The sequence below is a fragment of the Molothrus ater genome, chromosome 14 (assembly GCF_012460135.2).
Source record: "Molothrus ater isolate BHLD 08-10-18 breed brown headed cowbird chromosome 14, BPBGC_Mater_1.1, whole genome shotgun sequence".
NCBI classification, from domain to species: domain Eukaryota; kingdom Metazoa; phylum Chordata; class Aves; order Passeriformes; family Icteridae; genus Molothrus; species Molothrus ater.
In genome coordinates, this window is record NC_050491.2 from 13,337,669 (window position 1) to 13,362,183 (window position 24,515).

Below are 24,515 nucleotides of genomic sequence, written 5' to 3' on the forward strand. Positions count from 1 at the left end.
AAAGATCAGAAGGCTTAGAAAATCTTAAAAAAATCAGGGTGACGTGAATAGATGTTTTATTTGCTTTCTTCATAACTTAAGGGCTTTTCCCTATATTGTTGTGTTCTTCAAATAAAGAAAAAGGTAGATAAAAGAAAACAGTGACAGCACCAGCATCCTCTTCATCATGCTACAGATTTCGTAAAGATATTAGAACATACAAGGTCTTATCCTCATGTAATCTGAGTCAATTGCCAACTCTCACTACCTTAAAAATTGAAGGTTGTAGGATTGAGCCCTAAGTGCTGTGTGCTCATAGGGGGAGAGGCTTCTTTGATGCATGATTTAAATAGATGAACTAATTGGTTTGAGGGGGTAGAAGACAAGTTAGCTACAGTCAGCCAGTGAATCTTGTTGCTAAGACAGTGAGGGAGGGAGAGCAGGCAGGGTGAGGACAAGAGGGAGAGAAGGAAAATGCCCTCAAACAGGAGTGATGAGAATCCCAGCCTATTTTTGCACTACTTATCCTATTTTTTGATTCCTGTTTTTACAGGCTAATCTAAAAGGTTGAGGGCTGAAAATGAAAATGCAAGTTCAACTTGTTCCTTTACTCTGCTTTGAATAACACTAAGAAAACCACTTCACAAACTGTTGTAAATCAGTTGGAAGTTCTTAGGAAGTAAACCCACCCACAAGCCTTAGCAGTTATTTTTCCTCTCCATGTTTTAAAAAAGGAGAGAAAATATTACATCTTCACATTTCAAGGCACTTCAAAACAGTCAAAAAGTTTGACACTTGCAGTCCCAGCACATACAAATTGGTAGCATTCAACTTGTGCTTCATGGCTTTGTTCAGGTGTTTCAATGTCTGTGTTTCAGTTTTTCTTTTAGACAAAGTGGGTCTGACAGTTTTTTATATGATCTGAAATCACTGCACTGGTATGTATTATTTATTCTGGTGCTATTTACAAACTTTGATAAATTTTGGGATGCAAATAATGATCAGTTTTTCCCAGCATGTGGACTGGATTTTTTAAAGAAAGCTAAGGTACTTAGGACTAAACTGACACTGAAAAAAATATTTCTTCAGCTGATCCTGGAAAATTCAACCTTCTTGTTGTTGTCTGATCCTTTTTAAACCAAGAGCCAACAGGCAAATAGATTTCAAAACAAGTTGCAGGATTATGCAGTATGAAACCAAGGTTAAAATACTCCCCTACTTCATTGAGCACAGACTGAATTTTTGTGCAAATATCAGCTACTTCCATTTAACAGTCTAATGTCAGTCCATACACTTTAGCATTATGACAACAAATCTAGTTCAGAACAATTCCAACTGGAAGGATTTTTTTTTTCCTCCCTAGATAATTATCCCAGCTACAGCAATTAATTCTAAAAGTCTGGATGTAGTGATGCAATGTAGGGCCCTTATAACTGAACTATCAAATATTAATACTCTAACTGCATTTTTTTAAAGTGCAACACGTGTTATGAAATAATTAGCATTTAAAGAAATATTAGAGATTAAAGACTGGTGGAGAAGAGCCCCCAGTAAAACACACAACAGAACTGAACTTGGGTTAATATACTGCTGGATTAGGTACAAGTCACCACCATAAGCAGAATGTGCAGCAATATTGTCAAACCTAAATATCAGAAAACGGATGAGTCAAAATGGTGCATCCCAAGTAATGAAATTTGCTTTAAATTACTGAGTTTCTGAACTGGAAATAGATTCTTTCTGTATCCCATTGGGGTTTTGAGCTTTCAAAAAATACTCTTCACATTTTACAGATTTTTTTCTCTGAGTGGTCACCCCAATTTCATATGTTAAGGGAAAGCTGGTATTGGTTTCAGAATGCTTTGGGAAGCTGGAGGTACAGCAACACTGAAACTGACAGAAGCAACTACATGCTAACCCTGAGATCTTTAAAGCATCTGGTCCTTAAATATCAATGTTTTACATAAAGCCTAAAGTATTTGCAAATTTTATTAATCCTGTGCCGGAGCATCCTACCTAGGTAAAGGTTTAAGTGCCAGCATATGTTAATCTTGGCCCATCCCAAAGGTATGCCTAAATATACCCGCGTTTGGTCATGTCCTTTATTTCATCCTCCAAGCCCGTGACCTGCAAACCTGGGAGAACACGATATTGCAATAAACAGCCCGGCACTCCTCTGCCCTCCCCGAGCCTCCTCCTGCTCTTTCAGCAGGGGATGGGATGGCGGAGGGGACAGCGTCAAGGGACACGTCTCCCTTTTCCCGTTCCCTTCCGGAGCCCGACCCTACAGCCACCCCGTGGCTCGGCCCCGCGATTCGCGGCTCCCCAGCGGGCAGCCGGTGCTGCCGGTGCCCGTCGCCGTCGCCGTCCCCATTCCCATTCCCATTCCCGTTCCCGTCCTCGTCCCCGATCCCGTTCCCGTCCCCGTTCTCCATCCCTGTTCCCCGATCCCGTCCCCGGTTACCGTCCCCGTTCCCCGATCCCATTCCCGTTCCCCGTTCCCGTTCCCTGTGCCCGTCCCTGTCCCCGTTCCCATCCTCTGTTCCCGTTCCCAATCCTGTCCTCGTTCTCCGTTCCCCTTCCCCGTGTCCGTCCCTGTCCCTTCTCCCGATCCCATTCCCGATTCCCGTTCCCCGTTCCCCGTTCCCCGTTCCCCGTTCCCCGTTCCTGTCCCTGTTCCCCGATCCCGTTCCCGCCTGCAGCGCCCCCTGCCGTCAGGAGGAGAAGGAGGAGGAGGAGGAGGAGGGGAGGCCGGCGCGCGCCGCCGCGTGCGAGGCTGCGCGTGCGCTGGCGTCGGGAGCGCGCGGGGCGCCGCGCGGAGCCGCGCGCCTGCGGCAGCGGGGGCGCGCGCGTTGCCGGGCGACGGCGGCCGGGCGGCGGCGGCGCGGGCCCGGTGCGGCGCGGGCGGCGATGAGGCGGCGGCAGCGGCCCCCGCGCTCCCGTCGGCGCTGAACTCCAAGCCCGCACTTCCCCCATCTCTCCCCATCCCGTCCCGTCCTGGCTCTGCTCCTCCACGCCCCCTCATCTCCCCTCGCTCCGGCCAGCCCTTCCCCCTCCATGCGGCGGGAGCGGCCGGAGTGGGGCCCGTGCCGCGGCCGCGCCGAGCCCCGCCGTCCTTCACCTCTTCGCCGCCAGATCCCGCAGGGAGCCGCGGACGGTGTCCATAGCGACAGCAGCGGGTGAGGCCCCGGGCGGGCGCGGGGGTGCCGAGGGCGGCTCGGAGCGGGGGAGCGGCGGAGCCCGGCGGAGCGCTCCCCTCCCCCGGGGTCCGCGCGGCGGGGGGAGCGGGGCTGCGGGGCGCCCCCTGCCGCTCGTCGGGCGCGGCCCGGGCCCGGCGGCAGCCGCGGCGCGGCCTTGGGCCACCGTCCGACCGCGCTCCGCTACCGGGGAGGGACAGCGCGGGCAGCGCCGCCACCCGGGGCTGCTCCCGGGGCTGCTCGGGGCTGTTGCCGCCGCTGCCCGGGGTGCCCCTGCCGCCCGTCGCGCACCGGAGCGGCGGCCGCCTGCCGTGGCGCGTCCCTCCGCGCTGCGGGGCCGCTGCCCTTGGTCGCTGCCGCCTGGCCCGCAGCAGCCGCACGCTGGGCGAGGGACGCGAGGCCTTGGCGGGGACCCATGGCAGCATCCTCGCCCAGGCTGCGGCAGCGCGCTCAGAGCCCCCGGCTGCTGTGGCAGGGCAGGTGGAGCGGCCTGGGCACTGGGGTACGGAGCCGGGAAATTCCCCGTCATTTAGTCATTGCAAGCTCCAAGGAGAGATTGCAAAGGCTGCGTTAGCACGCTGTTTGAGAAGGTGTTCGGTGTCTGAACAAAAGAACAACGCAGGAAACTTACATTAAGGAAGAAAGGTGGTGAAATAAGGAAATTACTTTTGTAGAGGATACCTGATGATTGCAACTTGCATCCTTCCATTTTGCTTTATAATGCAACTGTGAATAAGGAACTGCTCACTCATGCAGTATGCTTGAGGTTTGAGATACTTTTTTAATCAGTTCATTTGAAAATGTTATTTTTTTCATAGCTGTCTGCTTCTCTAATTGTCATTAAATCATTTGGAAATTATATTTCACAGGAGGCGTTTACATCACAGGCTAGCAAAACAGTAAAATTGAAGCAAAAGCTATATTGTGTCTTCTGATAGATGTGAATCTAAATTATTTGAGTTTATTGAGATATGTCTGATATTGTTTTACTTTTTTTGTTTTAGTCTTGCAGTGTGTTGCAGTGATTAGCATGTGTTGCCATAAATGGGAAGTAGGAATAGGAGGCATATTAAAATGCTGGTCATTTAGGAACTTCCATTATGCAGATCATTAGTTCTGAGTGCTTGGGAATATGCAGCATTTCAGGTCCATCTGATTTCTTGTGCTTGGTATGTTTGTTTATTGAAATAGAAGAGCCTGTCAAGTAGTCTTTTTTCCATAGGAAGGATCCTTTGTTGATAAGATGGATCTTCTGCTTGCCAAATGTTGTAACTGAACTATGGCATGTATGACTGGAAGGTATATTTCACAAATTTGGCTAGTGCCACTGATAAAATTATTTTTGCCTCTTAATGGAAAAACGGGTTAGTGGAAATTTCAAGGTCATCTTCAAATATAGAGTAATTTAGCTTCCTTTGGAATATGTCATTTCTTCTCCAATGTCACATGTTTTCTGTATATCAGTCCTGTCAGTGTTGACATTTCCTGGATCTGTCTGCCTTCTAAAATAATCTAATGTTTAGCGAGTTTTAATAGAAGCAATCCATAAAGCTTCCTAAGTCAATTTTATTTGAATGATTGCAATAAAAGGTATTTTAAAAAAAGAAAACCTAACTGCTAAATCTAAACCTAACCCAAACTCACTGTTTGGAAGGAATGACAAGAAAAAGGGTTAAGATGGATGAAGGGATACCCATTATATGCTGATGAACTGGTAAGAAAGTAAATTCTTACTGTCAACAGCTGTAAATTAGGTAAGTTCTGGCTTTCTGTTCTTTGATCTTTCTGGAAGCCTTTTTCAATTTAAATTATTCCATTGTAGACATCTGCTGGTTTTGACTTTCCTAGCCACTGTACAGTTTCAACTGAAATGTTATTTTCTTGAACACTTATAATTCTACTATAAATCTGTGAATAGTAGAAGTACAACAAATTGCTTCTATCACTTGCACTTTTTTACTGTTTGAATCAAGAGCAGAAGCACTGGGGCTTTTTGGGAATAAGGAAGGCAGCATCTAATTTCAGGTATGAAAGCAGGGCTTGGAAAGATGAAGAAAAGCAATTTATAAATTTGGAAGAAGTTCCCAGGTGTTGCCACATTTGAAATTAGTTTGATATATTGATTTGTTGATCTTACAATGTGGAAAAAAGAAATTAAAAAACCCAAATGGCTGTAATGCTACACATACCTGAGAATGCTGTCCTTGTTTGCATCATGGAATCTGCTAGGCATAAAGGGCTTTGAAGAGCCATGTTTTCATGGCTGGATAACTATATACTTTTAAATATATCAACTTTTTTTGTGTGTAATTTTATTGTAAAAGGCTAATTTTTATACATTGTAAATGAAAAGCTTGTTTGAGCCATAATGGTGGTATTTTTAAAATGCTTTGCCATCTGTTAATGTGAGGTGTTTTTAGTTTCCTGTGAACTGTCCCTTTTTGTTGATAAGCTGTATTTTGTATGATGTGTTCATGGTATCACAGATATTTCATCTGGAAATAAGAATACCATGACCACCTTTACAGATCCAGGCTGTCTGATGCCATAATATGTAGAATTGCCTTAGATATATTTCAGAGTTAGGAAACACATTTGCAAGTGCAGAGCTGAGCAGTATAACATCTCCTGAGATGTAGTTTCATTTCTTCTGAGGTGACCAATTTATTCATGGTCATAATAAGAAAAAAATCTTCATTAGCTGGCAATTTTGATTCAAATATATATGTTCTATATTTAAATAAGTACTTCAGCTAAGTATCTTTGACTTGTAAAGGTACCTATTGTAATTTTCTTTCATGGGTTATTTTTGACATGGCTTGCTAGAAAGCAGATTGATTCACCATGTCAAAATAAAACCTAGGCTTTGCATCATTTGTTGTAGGCCTCTTCTAGAATTTCGTTAGGAAATCATTGTAGAGTAGAACTAAAGCGTTTTACAAATCCCAGCATAGGCCAAGGTGCTTGTTTGTTACACAGTCAGAATTTAAGAGCCCCTTTCTGCATTTGTTCCATCTGGAGAGAGACCCTCATCAAGATTAATATCTGTTCTCATTAGCTGACACGGCTTTTAGTTTTAATTGAATGCTGTAACGTGGCAGAGTATGAACATTAGGTTAAATCCAAAGGTTTAGACTCTTATGTTTAGTGAGGTTATCCACAAGAAGTATGCACTCCTTTATTGAGCCCACAGACACATCAGCCAAATCATATAAAGTCAAAACTAAGTCTGACAATTTCAACCTAAAACCACTTGCAATTGCCCCCCGCCCCGAGGCAATGCTTTTTCTTTTTTTGTAAGATCAAATACTAGTTTCCACCTCTTTGCCAAGTCTCTACCTTTTCTGATTTCTAGGTTTAAATACATTGATTTAAAATACAAACAAAAACTCCACCCCCTAAAACAAAATAATCCATCACACCAGAAAACCTTCCTACCTCAGGTCTTGTCCATGGGTAGATCTCCTTTTAGAAAGAGAGTGATGAAGTTGCTGGAGCATAGGGATTGCCATTTTAATTTTCAAAGCAGAGTGGTAGGCTTTTTGTCTTGTCTTCTTGATGATGGCTTTGCAGCTTCTTCACCTTGGAAATGAACAGTGTTGCCATCATATGAATAAAGGAATCTTAGCAAAAAAGAATTAGTTTGTGTTGGACTTCTTTCAGGAGGTCACTTAGTCCAACACCATCCTTATTGCAGACTTAATTAGCCATGTACTGACTTTGTTTTTGCAAAAGCAAGGTAACTGGAGTGAAAATATAAAGCCACAAGATGCCTTCAAGCTCCCCTTGCTGCTTTCCATAAAGGTACTGTTTGATACTCACTGTGTGAGGTGTCTCGCTCTGCTTCAGACTGTTTTTTGGTAGTTTCTGAAGTGATTTTTTCAGTTTATCAGAAAGCTTCTATCCTAACAGGTGAGTCCATCCTGCCTCCTGGATGGCATAGCATGTGAGGGTCCATCCAGTATATTGAGGTCTTTAGAAACAACACCCTTTGTTTTTCAGGTTTCTCAGAGACTGCTTTTGAATGATAATTTTGTTTAAAGGAATATTTGGTTTAGTCTGCCAGAGTAGTATTCTAGATATTCAATTACAAATTGAATTGGTGTAAGTTAAGATAAGATGCATCACATCCTTGATGTGTCTTTGACTTAGCTGCAATCACAACTTTTTTTTTTTCCCTTCACAGAGCAATAATGAGTCATTTATATCTGCAGAGTAGGTAGTACCAAATGGCCTCCTATCAGAATGTGGATTAGGAGAGCTAGTGTATTCCTTTGGTCATAGATCCAAGTAAATCATCTCAGTTTAAAGGAACTGCCCACAAATAAGCTTTAGGAGTTACATGTCTGCTCTCATTTTATGTCATGTTGTCAGCTGAAGTGTAAATATTGACTTAGTAGGGACAACAGACCTTTTGAGTGGCAATAATGCTAGCTGTAGCTCCTTAAGATTATTAGAAAGGGGAAAATTGGTAGGAAAAAGATACTATATATAATTGTTGGAACACTGTTTTTAAGTGTGTGTTTACTGTATAATTATTTCCTTTTTTTCTGTCTTAGGAAATAATGATTAAATACCTAATGCAACAGAAATACTCCATTTTCTTCCCTTCAGAAGGCCTGTACTTTATATTTGTCTTGTGCTCAGCACTACCTGTTCTTTCTAGGTTGGGTTAACTCCAAACAGGAATCATGTAATTTAAGAAAGAAATAAAATGCTGTTTCCTCTGTTTAGAATTCCAGCTATGTCTATCCTGTCCTTTTGAATTCATACTTATGAGTATGACAAAATCAATGAAGTTTGAGGCAAGGTGCTTAAATGTTATACTACTTTTGCATTTCTCTTCAGTTCACACTTGATTTGTAGTTCACAGAATTATAGAATATCCTGAGTTGGAAGGGAGCTACAAGGATCATCACAGTCCAGCTCCTGGCCCTTCACCCAAGAATCCCACCGTGTGCCTGAAGCATTGTCCCAAGAGCCATGGCTTGGCACCATGCCCACTGCACTGAGAGCCTGCTCCAGTGCCCAGCCACCCTCAGGGGAAGAACTTCTTCCTAAAATCCAACCTGAACTTCCCCTGTTGACTCCTTCACAAGGAATTTCAGGTTCTCTATGTGATATGCTAGACCCAGCTTGCTTTTATGTATATTCCAATACATGTATCAATGATCACTGAAAGTATTTCCTGACGTAAATTGGAAGTGCCTCAAACATTGAGGTGTTGCTGTAGTTTTTTAGAATAATTTTTCAGTTTAACAAAACTTCACAATATGATAAGAGTGCACTAAAAATGCATACTTTCCTACCAAGTTCTCTATTCTATGGTGTTGTTTCTGTCTTGTGGTTTGAGTTAAATCGTGTAGTCATGAAAACAAAATGACTTCTTGGTAAGTTTAGACTTAGTAAAAGCTGTAGATTTGGGCCAAAGGATTAATCACATATTTGCTCAGCAAGGAAAACATTGCTTTATTTAATGTTCCAAATCTACTGTGACCCTAGTATTTCATGTATTTTATTTTGGGTTTTCAGAAATAGCCATGATTTCTCCAACTTAGAGTTAATCAAAATGCTTGTTCTCATTTCCCTGGTGTCTGTTGGTAGGTTTATGTTTGTCTGTTCCTGGCATTTTCCAAAAGTTCTCTAGGTTAATTTCTGAACCCTTTATAAAAGGTGCCACAAATGTTTAGTCATACTCTTGTCAATCTTGCAGGACAAACACCTAGTGTTTGTGATGTACAAATCTACAGTTTGAGCAGAGCTAGAAAAGTAAAATGAAGTTCTGAGCACCTTCTATGAGGTTTTTTTCTGATGCAGCCAAGTGCTCTGCTTTTCTATTTAGTTTCTTGCTTGTTATTGGGAGGTTGAGCAATAACATAGTAACTCAGTACAATTTCTTATAATCTGAATGAAGAAGTTTTCATCAAGGTCAGCCAAAAAAAAAAAAATCTAAATTTGAAATGTATGACAACTCAGTTGCAAATACGGAATGTTCTTCTTAAGGTTTTTGGGTTGGATTTTTTAAAGTCGTGATCACTAGAAATGTAGTATTTAATCTAATTTTCCTGAAATAAAAAGACCATTTAAAGGCAGAGTTGTGCTTATTACTTTTCACAGTCAGGGGAGTAAGGACTGGCTCTTGAATCTAATTCAGTCTTGTCATTGCTGAAGGATACTGTCACTCCCTGATTCCTGATCAGTAATCCAGCCAGACACCAATAACTTGCATTCAGCAGTGTTGAAAAGGAAAGTGAGAAACTTATGTCCTTAGGGTGGTACTTGCACAATTACTTTTTTGCATGACAATGCTTATATGTTTTTGTCTCTCATGATGGTTCTTTCTTGCCTTTGTCTTGCAGGATGTTGTTCCCCTTTGCACAACTGCAATTATTTTTTTGAGGTGAACTGTAAACTTGATCTGTGTTTAAGAAACAAACAAATTCCTCCCTCAAAAAATTCCCACCCAGTCCCTTTTCCAACTGAGCCCATCAACTTCTTCATACTCTTGGGAGAGTCAGGAACGAGTAGGTTCTAGTATTAGGTGTTTTGATGAAGAGTCCATGGCATGATTTCAGGGATCTAGTTTTTCATATCCACTCGATGATATTCTCACGGTGTTTGAAAATGTTTGATCTGCTAACTCAGGGGCTTACTTTATTCTTTTATTGATTTACTTTCATTGGCAGTACCCTGCATTTCCATTGCTCTCAAACAGCATTCATAACTTTCTTAAACTGAGCCAGCTGTGGTAAAAGGATTTCAGGAACAGTGGGCTGGAGCTTGGTGAGGAAGGAGAACTACCAAACTTTTAAGTGTTTGCAGCATTTGGGAAGCAATAGCTCTATTTCACTTTTCTGAACTGATCCATGGAATTTATCGAGTGATACACTGACAGAATTAGAATTTACATGTATATGTATATATGGGTTTATCTATCTATCTGTATTTATTTGTGTGTCCCTAGGGTGGGTTTTTCCATCACTGTTCAGTGTATACAAGAACTGCAATATAGATTGTAGATCAGAAAGCTAAAGCCTAGTGGTATTTCTGAAGTAATTTCCAGTTCTATATATTCTGGTGTATGAATTCCTGAAATTCAGCCCCCTCTGCACAACTGAACTTTTCCTACTATTACAAGTGTTCCATCAGCATTTGTCAAAGAAGAACAACCCCTTCAGGGTTGGGTGGTGGTAACAATTACATTTATCTTAACTGGTGAGTCAACACTGAAAACCTTCCTTTGTCCTTTGCCTCTGTAATAGAGAGTGCTAAGTCACATTCCTTATTGTTCTCCAAAGATGGTTAAGGGAGGGGGAGAGACAGATGGAGAAACAGAAATGGCAAATTTGTTTTTCTTTTAAAATACTTTATCTGAATTGACTCAGAAAATAGGAAGCTTCTAAATAAAATTTATTACTAATCATAGCTAGCAGGCTATTTTTCAATTGGCGTTTCAATATTAATTTTAAGGGCAAGGTGTTCACTGCTGGTGTAAATAGCTAATACTTTAGATTTAATGTATATTAGTGTTTTATTTCAGAGGAGCCATAGTAAGTAGAAAAAGTAAAATATTTTTCTTGACATTGTACTGAGTTTCACTTGATAAAAGACTATAGAGTATCAGGCCTTTGATTTGTGTAAATTTAGGGTTTCTCTGTTCATCAAAATGACAGTGTTGAGACTTCCCAGGAATGTGTTGAGACTGACATTGCATAGTAAGATAAGAAAAAAAATGCATTAAACTGAATCAAAATGCTGTCATTTATATGGCTCTAATTATCAAGGGACTGAAAAGCCTGATCTGCCATTTTAACACTTCTGTTAAAAATGCTGCTTGACTTAGCAGATATTCTGTGAATGCTATTATACATGTCTCTAAATGTTTAAGTGAGCTGTGGATCTGGTTTCAGATCTTTCTTTAGACCATGTCTAATTTATTAGATTAAAAAGTACAAGAACTTTTTGAACATGTATTCATTTTAAGCATCTTAAAATTAAAGTATTCCTTTGGCAAATAGAAACTGATAAATCACCCAGCGTTTTTCTGATTCATATTTTAAAGGTTGGAAGAAAGGTTCTCATTTCATAGGCACTAACAGTGTCTTGGCTCAGTTTCCATTCTAAGGTATTTGTTAACACAGGACTCTGCTTACTTATAGCCTGGTTTGAGGGAGCCTGAAAAACAACTTCTTTTTCTTTGGACAGGAAAAGGAAAGTAACCAAGGTAGGGTAGGACAACTTGGTTCTTTCTATAGTGACATGCAGTGGATGGTAATGAAATGCAGCGAATTTATAGTATTTGAGCTCTTGATGATTGAGCCTGCTCAGTATTCAGAGCAATTATATGTTTTACTGTAATCAGTTTACATAGGTGTTCCGTTTCGAGGAATGGGAAACACCTATGTAACACCATCACACAGACCGGGCGCTCGCTGCCCGCCGCACGGCCCGGGGACAGACGCGCAGTGCGGCCACCCCCGCCCGGGGGCCGTGGCTCTGCTCGCAGCGGCCCTCGGGTCGCTAAAACAAAACTCGTTATTGTTGAAACTGCGATGGAGTCACTCCTGCCTATAAAGGTGACTTTAGTTTCCTTGAGGGACTCAGCTCTGCCTTTTCCCCCGGCTCGGTGCGGCCCAGGGTGCGGCTCCCGTCCGCAGATTTCACACGCCCGGTTCCCGGGGCGGGGGCCGAGCCCGGCCGTGGCTGCCCCGCAGCGGAGCAGGGAAGCGGCAATAGCGGCAGTCCCGGTCCCGGGCCGCTTGCCGGGACCGCTCCCCCGCCCCATCTCGTGGGTATTACCGGGGCAATGGCAGGAGCCACCTGGGCTCTGTCAGAGCCGCTCTTCTCCTCCGTCCGTCACGGGGCCGTCACTTTACCCGGGAGTCAGGGTAAAGGCAGTGCCATAAGGGACCAGAAGAAGCTGTTCAGCCCTTTGTTTTTCCTGAACTTCTGTTGGTCCTGCTGAAATGAGCAGGCTTTGAATAGAGTGTTTCTAGCACCAGCTCGAAATAGTCATTGTCATTTGAATAGTGATTGTTGAATAATTTGCAAGTGTTCATTTATATTACAGTACTTTATTATTGTGCAGATATTTTCTTTCTGTTGTAATACCATCAAAGTTGAAGACATGCTTTCAGTTTGGGCCCTTATGAACAAAATAGACTTGATTTTGTCTTACTCTTTTTTCTGAATCACATTATCAGTTCTACTAGTTGCTCGTGACTGTGCTGAAAGAGGTGTTTGGGAAGGAAACTTGGTTGGTTGCTTAGCAGCGAGCATCATGAGGATTAAAAATTTAAAGCTGCAGTGTCTGTATTTCTGTAATAGCTTTAAATGAGATATTTGTAGTAGCTTGCTTTCCTTTAAGTGTGTGTTCATGTTTGGCTGTCTTTGGGGGGGAATGTAACTGTGCTGTCAGGGTGACACCCATCACCCTGAGCCTGGGGCTGCCTGGGCCATCTCACAGACAGAGGGAGTGTGGTACACAGTGGGGATGCAAGGAAAAACTGTTCTGTGATTGCACATGGCTTGGACAGTCTGGGGAGGCATCAAAGGCATTGTGAGGGTCAGGGAGAGAATTGAGGTTTCAAGATGATAAGTTTAACAGAAGCCAAATTCTTGTGACATTGTGCTTAGAGAGATGACAATTGGGAAAGAAGAATGAAGCTCTTTAAACTTGGATGGACAGAATCATGCTGTTCTTTGTCCAGTGCCAAAGCAGTACAGTCTCAATAATTTGAAAAAAATTAGTCTTGCTACATGTATTGTACAGCATTCCTTCATTACAATATTTTGTAAGCTGTGGGTGCAGTGTGCTGATAACCTTGTATTTTAACCTTCTTTTATGGTAATTTTTTTATATACTTTTTTTTTAATGTTGGAAAGGTACAAGGTTATGTATGAGACCTATTTAAAATCCATTCCAGGTCAAGCTATTAATACATCTAAGCTGGCAAGTACTTGGGTTGTAAATATACTGCTATTAGTGCTATGTGAGAGAATAATCACTTGGAATTAAAATAGAGAATACTGTAAAAATAATACCTAAGTATTTAGAGGGATACTCTTTGAATAAATAACATGAAAGAACAGAAGTTTTTTAAGTCTAACTTAAAACTAACTAGTCAAGATTGGAATTTCCATTCAAATGCAATTGTGTTTTTATTTCATATGGCATAATGGACTTAAACTACCACAGAATTCTTTAAGTTGGAAGAAATCCTCCAGGATCATGAAAAAGTATGGTTATTCTTTATTAAAAAATGATGTTGATTGACTCAAAACTTGACCTTTTAGGGGTTTTTTTTTAGGTATGAGTGATTAGCATTTTTTAAGGAAATTAGGCTTTTGAGCAGCTGTCGCTGTGTGTGTGTACATTTCTGTTTGCATAAATTGGAGTGCAGTCTGGTAGAATGTTACTGTTTTGCCTGTTTATGGTTATTATATATTACTATATAAAGGTTTTGCAGGTTAATAATCTCAGTTTCACTTTGAGACAATTTTAGGGGGTTTGGTTGTTGTTAGGCCAATATGGACCTGTCTCAGAGATCCTTTGGCATTTTTATGGTTTTGCTTATCAAATTTTATCACTCTTCTAGACTTGTTGTTCTCTGCAATATTCCCATAGACAACAGAACTCCACCATTTAATGTAGGGAAACAATCAAGAAAGAAAACTTTCTAAGACTTACTAGCAGAGCTTTGAACTAGATTCACCAGTGGAAGGGATGTGCTTCTGAGTGTCAGAGAGGAACCAGGAAACAACAGCACTCTAGGAAGCAGCAGGGAAACACCTGTAAATTGTCCAAAAGGAGTTAGGGATGGCCTCTCACAAATGGTGAAGAGGCTGTTCTATGATTCTGTGAGTGGTATAATAGGTGCTGTGATTTCCTGCATCTTATTACCTAAAATCAAAAGGATATGAAAATTTCAAATGAATAAGCTTTGACTTATATGCACACTGGTGATGCTTTTAATTTTCTTTTGTGGCTTGTATTATTTTGTTAAATGTCTGTTCTGTTTTCCAGAAGACACTTTTGCTAGGTAAACTTGTTGGTTCTGATAGTAAATCCTTACTGAAAGAGGCTGAAATGGTTTGTGTTAAATTTTATACATACTGGAACACTGCACAGTTGTTCCTAGTGTAGACAGGCTGTTCTTGCAGTAGAAGCCATGTTTCTAGTGGAAATGGTGTCTCACCCTTTTCTGGGTTATCATCTTTAAGTATTACTGAGATCATCCATTCCAGTTCTATGTTTATTGTGTGGGAATTGTTCTTTCTTTTTGTAGGTAGAGTAACTGAGGGAGGGAAAGAGAGTCTTATTTGTGATTACACAGACAGTGTAATTATATGCTTTATTATAATCACTTTACATAGAAATGTGAATGACTAGGGACATCTACTGACTTGTAAACAAAATCATTGTAGTTGAATATTTTGCAGAATTGATCAAAACCTAATCTTTAATTTTTTTTCTTTTTTTTTTAAGGAACTTCATGTTGGTGTTGCTTATGCCAGAATATAGTAAGCAAGGCAAATTAGCTCCAGCCTTGTGTAAACTTTTAATTGGCCAACATGATGCAATTGGGCATGAATTCCAGGTGGCTTTGGAAATGAACGAGAACTGAGCGCTCTGGCTGGAAGCTGAACGTGATGACGGCCTGGTCTATGGTAGGGAAGCTGAAAATGGAGAAGAGGCACTCCAGAGAAGACAGAAATGTGGAGCAAGACGCGGGGGAATGCAGTGCTGAGTCTGAGGAATGGACGAGCTCAGAAAGTGAGCCTGAGCAACCATACTTCAGAGGCAGTGCTCAGTGGAGAGAAAAGGAGGTTTCCACCAAACCGCATCGGCCGCTCTGCCGGTCCCCATGCCTGGATCGCCCGAGTTTTTCACAGAGCAGTATCACACAAGACTTGAAGCTAGATGAATGCAAAACAAATTTGGACAAGGAATACCAAGCTAAAATGGATTTTGCTTTAAAGCTTGGGTATGCAGGAGATCAGATCCAGGCTGTACTGAATAAGTTGGGAGCGGATGCGCTCATCAATGATGTTCTAGCAGAGCTTGTGAGACTTGGCAACAAAAGTGAATCAGAGGGACAAAGCACTGCCAGCAGTACCACTGGTACTCTGGTGTCAAGAGGCCCTTGCCCAAAGGAAATAGCAAGCCCTGAATTGTCACTGGAAGATGAAGTGGTGGATAACAGTGATAACTTGAGGCCAATTGTCATTGATGGAAGCAATGTCGCTATGAGGTGGGTGTCCCTATCACAATGTTTGAAAAGAATAAATCACTAAAATATAAAAAAAAAATACTAATGGCAATGTCATTTTAAGTCATGTAGACTACTACACTGATAATACATCTATTTTATGGACTCTTTAGTCTAGGCTTTTAATTATGCTGTTAGTTCTTTATATGTAATCCATGTTCCAGTTCCCCTGCCCTCATTTTAAACCAAGTTCTTACCTCAAATCTTTTGTTCAAGCAATCTCTTTGTAGTGTGCTTTTGTGTGGATGGGTTTAGTATTTTGAAGTCCTTGAACAATACTGAAAATTGTTTCTGGACATTAAAGGAAAGTAACTAAGCACGGTAGGAAAACTTGGTTCTTTCTAAAGTGACAAGTGGATGGTAATGAAATGCAGTGAATTCATGGTATTTGAGCTCTTGATGATAGAGCCTGCTCAGTATTCAGAGCAATTTAGCTGTGTCAGAACAGAGATAACACATGAGCTAAACCTGCTGACCAGCACGGCTACACTGCTTGCCCCTTGTGACTCAGGATATTCTATGTACACTTGGCTGCTTAGGTTAACACTAACCCAAGAGATACCTGTTCCATACCACTTTTGAACTCTGTAGAGTACAGAGTTCAGCTAGCCATTGTTTATCATTGAGTAAGTGTGATTTTTTATGAGGGAGTTGTGTGCTGTTTTAGAGACCCCTTTGAGTTTCAGAAAACAAATTTTTGATGGGGTGGGACTTAACTTTTACACAATTACTTCTTTCCTATAAGAAGTTCTAATAAAAATGAAGAACATTTAGTATCAGAGGAAAATATTTTATTAATATAGATGTCTAAAAGCACTTATCACCTATGGCAATCAGCATTGTTTATTCCTCTTTTTGTGGTAGCATTTTATGGTGCTACTTAAGGTGAACTCAGTTTGTCAGGGAAAGTGATATTTTTCATTAGGTCAGCTAATAAAATTTAAAAAAAAAAAAAGAAAAACTTCATGTTTACTTGCTTTTTTTCATAATTTATAGACCTTTTAAGTAGCAGGGTTGCGGTAAGCTGATGGCTGAATAGCTCAGTACAGTTGTCTTTTTCCAATTATGTAAGGAGGCCTAATAAAACTTTACAGACTTTTTTTTCCTTATATCCTTTGACCATGGCAGCTTTAGAAGAAAAAAACAACCAAACCACCATAACAAAAACCAAAACCAAATGTAACTTTTGGTCCTTGCTGTTTCTAAAACTTGCATGTTCTTCAGCCATGGGAACAAAGAAGGATTTTCCTGCCGGGGAATTCAACTAGCTGTTGATTGGTTTCTGGAAAAAGGACATAAAGATATCACTGTGTTTGTACCTGCATGGAGAAAAGAACAGTCTCGACCTGATGCACCAATTACAGGTAACACCAAGATTTTCTTTGATCCCTTGGCTAAAAAGAAAAAAAAAATATATTGTCATGTTTCTGATGGGTCCTAGTACTGGGCTGTGGTGATGATGATGTTGCACTCAACTGTTTGTTTGAAAACACAACAGTTTCATTGATTACAAAACAAGCATTTAAATATCTGCATGTGTTAACAATGATTTGGGTTTTGTAACATTATTGGATGGTTTCAACATTTTTGAGAAGCAGCAGTTGAAATTTTCCCATTCGCAAATGTTGTTGAGCATACAGGAATTGAGTTTTATTTGCTGGGTGAGAGTATGAAATAAGTAGTAACAGGCCAGGGACTCAGTTAGTAGGGTTATCTTGAACACTGAAAAGGCAGCATGTGTTTTTACCTTGCATTTTACTCTTGCCTAACAAGGCTGTTGTAATACACTAACACCTGAATTTCTGACATGTTCAGAAAGACTGAGTAAAGGTACATGGCTACAGAGTGGTTATGAAGTTCAAATATTGAATATTTACTCAGTGCTTTGAAACCTCAGAAATAAAATCCACATTGAGGTGTTTTTTAATCATAACGAGGTCTGTGTATGAATATAATTGCAAGATACTTTGTCAGACAAAAAAGGCAAGAATTTTCGTAATACAAAGGTTGCATTTCTTTCTTTTAAAACGTTTTTAAAAACTGCTCAACTAAAATTATTTTACAGATCAAGAAATCTTACGTAAATTGGAGAAAGAAAAAATTCTTGTTTTCACCCCATCTCGAAGAGTTCAGGGAAGAAGAGTAGTTTGCTATGATGATCGATTCATAGTTAAACTTGCCTTCGACTCAGATGGCATCATTGTGTCCAATGATAACTATCGGGATCTTCAGAATGAAAAACCAGAATGGAAGAAGTTCATAGAGGAGCGGCTGCTAATGTATTCTTTTGTGAATGACAAGTATGGGTTTTTTCTTCAAAAGTAAATAAATTTGCTAATTCAGCATTCTCAGGAAAAACTGGTCATGTTTCATTTCTTTTCCCTTAGATTTATGCCTCCAGATGATCCTTTAGGACGTCATGGTCCAAGCCTTGAAAATTTCTTGAGAAAAAGGCCAGTTATTCCTGAACATAAGAAACAACCGTGTCCTTATGGTAAGTGCCCAAGTCAGATTGATTTGTTGCATTTAAAGGTAGGTGAAACTAGCAATTAACATCTTGTCATTATCAGAACAAAATGTACCACTTTTCATGTTTCCATCCAAGCACAATGATGCTTTTATACCTCTCATGCACATATTTATAAAAACAGTGTAGCAGAAAATTGAGGATTACAAGATACACCTTGTGCATAATACAGCTTTTTGCTATTCTATTCTGGTTTGTATTCGAGGGAGGAGATTTGTAATTAATAAAACTGTGTTAAAGCTGATTTGTTTTATATAGCATTGTGTGTATGTTGTCATGATTAAAATCATAAGCCACTAGGAAAAAAAAATCTTGCCTTTGATGCAGATAGACGTGGATGCAGGCAGCAAGCAGAGTCTGTGACTGCCTGTATATATAAAATCCATCATTATCCTTAGAAGTTTATTATATAAATACTGCTATTGTAAAGTGATGAAAGATATAAAGAAAAAAGATAGCAACTGGTGGTATTAATGAGTTTTTTTGATTTATTTAACCTGAAAACCCTTTTCTTTCAGGTAAAAAGTGCACCTATGGGCACAAATGTAAATATTACCACCCAGAACGTGCAAACCAGCCTCAAAGGTCAGTAGCGGATGAGCTTCGAATAAGTGCCAAATTATCTGCTGTGAAAACTATGAGTGAGGGAGCCTTGGCCAAATGTGGCACAGGGCCATCCAGCTCCAAAGGAGAAATCAGTTCTGAAGTGAAACGCATTGCCCCAAAACGCCAGTCAGATCCAAGCATTAGGTCAGTAGCTGTGGAGCCTGAGGAAAAGTTATCAGCAGCCCGGAAGTCCGAGGCCAGCTCTGTCCCGTCTCTGGTTTCTGCATTAAGTGTACCAACGCTCCCTCCACCAAAAAGCCATGCAGCTGGTGCATTAAATACTCGTTCTGCAAGCAGTCCGGTGCCAGGTTCCTCACAGTTCGTACATCAGAAATCCTCACTGGAACATATGTCCAGTGTGCAATATCCTCCTATACTAGTCACCAATAGCCATGGCACCTCAGTTAGCTATATTGACCAGTATCCCAAATATGAGTCACTGGGGGACCATGGCTATTACTCCTTACTCAGTGATTTCTCCAACTTAAGCATAAGTAGTATCCGTAACTCAGATTATTACGGGGCTGATATGGACCAGGGGATGTATTCTAGAAACTCAAGCCCCTGTCCTGACAATTGCTTAAGCCATACAAGTAATGATTCTTATTCCTCTTACAATGACTTGTATCTGGGTGTAGCAGATGCCAGTCCAGAAGACAATGTGAAGAGCCACAGACTGCCATCGAAAAATCGTCTTCAGCCTTTCCCTCATGGTTACCATGAAGCCTTAAATAGAGGTCAGAGTTATGGAACTGAAGAGCCTAAGCAATCCCTTCGCAAACAGTCAGTTTCCCACTTAGGCCTACATGCCCAGCATCCAGTTGTTGGAGCACGGTCCAGTTGTCCAGGAGAATACCCTGTGCCTCAAAACGTTCATCCATCAACTGCACAACCAAGCCGTGCCTTGGTGATGACAAGAATGGACAGCATTTCTGACTCTCGGCTTTATGAGAGTAACCCCACGAGGCAGAGACGGCCACCTCTGTGTCGGGAGCAGCACGCCAGCTGGGATCCATTGCCCTGTGCATCAGACTCCTACACTTACCACTCCTACCCACTGAGTAACAACCTCATGCAGCCATGTTATGAACCTGTCATGGTTAGAAGCATGCCTGAGAAGATGGAACAGCTCTGGAGAAATCCCTGGATTGGGATATGTGGTGAGCCACGGGAACCCCATATCATCCCAGAACATCAGTATCAAACATACAAGAACCTCTGCAATATTTTCCCTCCAAGCGTTGTCCTTTCTGTGATGGAGAAGAATCCCCACATGACAGATGCACAACAGCTGGCAGCTATGATTGTTGCCAAATTAAGAACAGGGCGTTAGAGCAGTACAGCCTCTTTTGGATAAATGAACCTGTACAGCACATAGGACCCAGAGGAAAACTTACATGAAGGAAGAGGCCAATCTATTGTAAATATTTTCTACTAAGATAGTATAAAGTTCTGTACACAGTAGCAATCATATATATGCTGAGGCACTATATAAAAGTTGATTGTATTGCAAATTTTAAGATTTTAAAATATAGGGATTTTTAATAGTATTTTATAGGAAATGCATACCTTGCTGCATGGATAGCTCACTAAGAACTATAATGTCACAATCAGTGTCTCAAAGCTGTTACTACAAAATTAGTGTTAGCAATTATATTGCATGTATTAGTGTACACTTACAATTTGCTTATAAATACCTAATCGGCCTCTAAAAGTATGCTCTATACACACCAAGATGACTTTTAGGGTTTCAGCTTTGTCATTTGACACTGCCTAGTGGCATCTTAAGTAGTGAAGAAAAAGTAAATTTGCTAAAAATTAAAATTGTTTATAAAAGGAAAAACTGATTTCAGATTTTCAATGTCAACATGGTTGTTGATACTTAAATTTCAGAACTGTCCCTCAAGAGTTTGAATAACTATTATTACATTGTTCAATATGTTGGCTCAACCCAACAGAAGCCAAATACTTTATTAAATTAGGACCAAAACATTAAGGAATGTAAAGGCATGAGTGCCATTCAGTAAACTGAAACTTTAACTGTAGCTTCTCTCCAGAATCTCCTCTCAAATGTGCAGTAAACAGCTGCTGGCCCAAATAACTAGACAAGCTGAAAATAAATTGTCAGTATTATGTAAACTGGATTACTCAACTTGAAGCAGCAAAAACTGGATATTAACATGGAAGTTCATCAGTAAATGCAGCCCTTCCTCTGGGAGCAAGGAAGGTGTTTGAGTGAGCCTGACATTCAAGGGGGCTGTACAAGATCATCTTCAGAAAGGGTGGAGGGGGAAGGCTGCTTCTTGAAAAGAGATGCTCCAGTTTGGGTTTGTGGCAGAGCTGTCCTGGTTTTTGCTCTTCACATCCACGCTAAGGTGTGCATTTGCCTCGTGAAGGCTTTTAGAGTTCCTGTTTCAACAGGTGAGCTAATTTTGTGTGGCATTGTTTGCGCAACTGGTATCTTGCTCAGGGTGGGAACCTTTGTAGCTAAATGTCTCCAAAAGAGGCGTTTATTGGTTTTTTTAAGCTGCACTGACTGTACGCCCTTTTTTGAATCCACTGTATATTTCAACATTTTGAACCATGACTAACTCGACATGTCTCGAGCTAGGACTTGTTGACTTCTACTGTAGTTTTTTTCATGAAAGTTGAGAAGGCCTGGTTTATGGCCTTTTGTTTCTTCATGAGAAGGTGTGACACTGCCTAAATGTTTCTTACTGTGAAACACACAGAACGTGAGGCTGCAGTCAGGGTTGTTTCTGGTGTTTTGATAATGGCTTGCATGCTGCTTTCTAGTTATCTGTTTGTCTGAGAAACAAAGTTTATCATTTCCTCCACTTGTGTTACTGTAGTGGTTGGTTTGATTCAGAATATCTTGTGGGCTCTTTATCACACGCAAAATAGGTTCCTGTCATATAAAAAAACCCACCAAATGAACCAACAAGAAACCACAATTATGGGTGCAACTACATTTAATTTACTGACATTTGATAACTGTATCATTTCACACAGGATAAATGTTCTTGTGTTGGTACAGGTGATGTATATAATGACTATGTCATTATGTATCTGAAATGAAGTAACTTGAAGGTGATCCTGTACTTACAAATAACTTAAGTTTCAATTAGTTGGTTATTCTCTCTGTTAGTGGGGAAAACGATCCAGACACTTATAACAGCTGGGGGAAAACAGATTTAACTCTTGACCAGTTTTCAAAAACATTTCATATTTTTAATTTGCAATTAATTCTTATTCTCTTCTCTTGCATGGTATAAGCAGCTGAGAGCAATGCCTCAAATAACCAGAAATGACCTTTTGTTTGTTGATACAAATTGTATCTCTTTTTCTTGATTGTATAAAAACTGTGTATAAAAAAAATAATCTCTAGATTAACTTCAGTATTACATTTTCACCACAACGTTTGTGACACCATGTGTCACAGGGAAGTAGCCCATGAATAATTATGGATTTTTTTATTTAAAATGGGCACTTGTAGTTTATAGACAAACAGGGACAACTTTTGAGAACCAGGTTATTATGTGCACAAATACTGTGTGTACACCTCAAAGCATTACATAGGTATCTTCAGTCTATTTATTAAGCAGATACATTCTTGCACTAAACTTTATGTAAAAATGTTGCTGTTAACTCATCTGCATGTGTTTAAAATGTAACAGTAATTGCTATAGACCCTATTTTATTCTAACCAATTAATTTATAAATTATTTAGGTATGAGATGAAGTTTATTGTGCACTCATGTTTTCCATCTTGCATGGAATTAAATATTTGTATGCAGAAAAATGTTTGTTCCATTTTTCTCCATTTATAAAGATAAGCTATTTTAAGAGAGGATCAGTAGGTGATTTTGATGTTTTCTAATGTGGAAAACTCAACAGACATTTCTGTCTGAAGTGCTGGGTGGCTTATGGAGATATCCATTTTTGTTGGATTTGTCCAGTCATTTTAATTTTCACTAACCTTTGTTTTACTGATGGAAGAATTCCTTTTTAAACATTGGGAATGCTGTGAGAACACAAACCCAGCATACTATTTCCCTAAGGCACTTCAGAGGCAAATTGTCTTATTCTGAGAAGCTATTGGCATCTCTCATGCATAGTTACAGAATTGGCAGTGCAGCCTTGTGGAAATAACCTGCAAATTTTGTGCTTGTTTAGTCCTCCTTAGAGGTAATGCAACTTTTCTATGTGATGTAGTCTTTCCTGATCAACTACTTTAAGTGATAATTTGGTCATCCACACCTGTTTTCAGCTATGTTTACAAGACAGTTCAGGACACTGACACGTTCATTAATCTTTAGCGCATAAGCTTGGATTTCTTCTTACATGGAAGAGTTGATCTTATTAACACCTGATCATAACTGTCTATATTGTAAATATAAGACTTTGTATAAATGCTCTTTTTTAGAGCATGGTATTTAAATGTTTTTAAAACTGTAAAAGAACAGTTCTAGAAACTATATTTTAATAAAATCCATGAAAAAACAATTCTAGATGTGGGGGGAAAAAGTGAAGGTAAAATCGTGGCCTACTGCAGTTGATAAGAGTTGAGCAGTAGATTTTAGTGCTTTACTGGGGCCAGAGCATTCTCTGGGAGTTCTGATTTACTTCTCTTTCATCTTCAGCTATATTACTTTCACATAATTTGTCACTTAAAAGTGTGTAACTTTAAATTCATAAATCAAAAACCAAATGCTTTATGGGATGTCAGTCTAAATTATTTCATGTTTTTTGTAAGAATTACATGTCAGTAATATAGTAAATTGTACATGATTTCACTGCTGTTAGTCCTGTTGTTGTCATATTGAGCTGCAGTAGTTGGCTTTATTCATTTGTAGAATTAAACATTACTGTTTAATTGTTGTAAAATTTTATAAATCTCTTTGGGTTTTTTTGGTTGACCCAAATATAATGTAAGTCTTAATGACAAAATGAGTGAAAATGGATGTTAAACCAGTATGTGGTATTCTTAAATCTCTGTAGTGGTAAGTGGGCACTGCTCTAGTTGCTGCAGCATGTAATTTATTTACTAGCATGAGTCTGTTTAGCTTTTGTAAAAACGCTTTAGCTGTAAAGTTAAAAATAGGTGTGGAGTATGGTTGCTTAGAACAAGCAGAAGGAGCTTCATTGAAAAAAAAACCAGACAAAACCAAAACCATCTAAGTAGGTGAGTTTACCCCTACATACTTCTAATGCCAGTTTGTCCCAAATTATGCATTTTGGCGTTTTGTTCAAATAATAAAATTAAAAATACTTGGTGACCTGTATGCATACCTGATCTATATCAATCCACAAACAGGAACATTGGATTATTGTAATTTTTAAAACTCCACACTAAGGGGAAGGAACGTGCAACATTTCTGTGAAACTTTGTTCCAAAGTTGAAGTATTACTTGATCTTGACTTGCCAAAAGTTTACCTGAAGCATCTGTCACAGTTACCTCTGTGGTGAGCATTCAGCTTTCACACTCCTGATGTCCCTATCGCTTGTTTGTGTGACAGAGCCCTCATTAAGTGTATTCCTGCAATATTTCAACTGGAAAAATACAATTGCACCATCACTTAAATTATTCTTATGCCAGTGTTTGGTTAGCCTTTCAAGAGTCATTATACAGTATTGCTGATTTTGGTCTGTATTTAAAGTTTGTAAATTTATTAAAAGAATTGCAAGAATCTAAAAGAAGTATAGGCTATCACCTGTTCCCCTCCTGCTCTATGTAAATGTTTTGCACAATTATTTAATAATATGAAATATGTTATAGTTTATATATATAAAAAATTTTGCTTATTTAATAAAACTGAGAGCCATTGGATTATTTGTTTTTAGCTTTTTATTTTTCAACCCTCTTTAGACAAGACCCCCAAAAAGCTTTTTTGCCCAAAACAACTGCTGCAGTCTGTCCAAGTTATTTCTTG

At 39.9% G+C, this 24,515-nt stretch overlaps 1 protein-coding gene across 1 annotated transcript; it reads left to right on the top strand.

Moving 5' to 3' along the window:
• Positions 1–2,883: 2,883 nt before the first annotated feature.
• On the top strand, positions 2,884–24,412 carry ZC3H12B (zinc finger CCCH-type containing 12B). The gene is made up of 6 exons (XM_036401837.2): positions 2,884–3,158; positions 14,665–15,430; positions 16,673–16,812; positions 17,514–17,748; positions 17,836–17,942; positions 18,494–24,412. The coding sequence occupies exons 2-6, from the start codon at positions 14,829–14,831 to the stop codon at positions 19,912–19,914; spliced, it is 2,505 nt and encodes an 834-aa protein (XP_036257730.1). The 5' UTR covers positions 2,884–3,158; positions 14,665–14,828; the 3' UTR covers positions 19,915–24,412.
• The last annotated feature ends 103 nt before the right edge of the window (positions 24,413–24,515 follow it).

What these genes read in the sequence shown, in the direction of transcription:
- ZC3H12B (XM_036401837.2), top strand. Translation starts at nt 14,829, where the DNA reads ATGACGGCCTGGTCTATGGTAGGGAAGCTGAAAATGGAGAAGAGGCAC. An exon ending in TATTCTTTTGTGAATGACAA is followed by an intron (nt 17,749 to 17,835) that starts GTATGGGTTTTT and finishes CTTTTCCCTTAG; the next exon opens with ATTTATGCCTCCAGATGATC. An exon ending in GAAACAACCGTGTCCTTATG is followed by an intron (nt 17,943 to 18,493) that starts GTAAGTGCCCAA and finishes CTTTTCTTTCAG; the next exon opens with GTAAAAAGTGCACCTATGGG.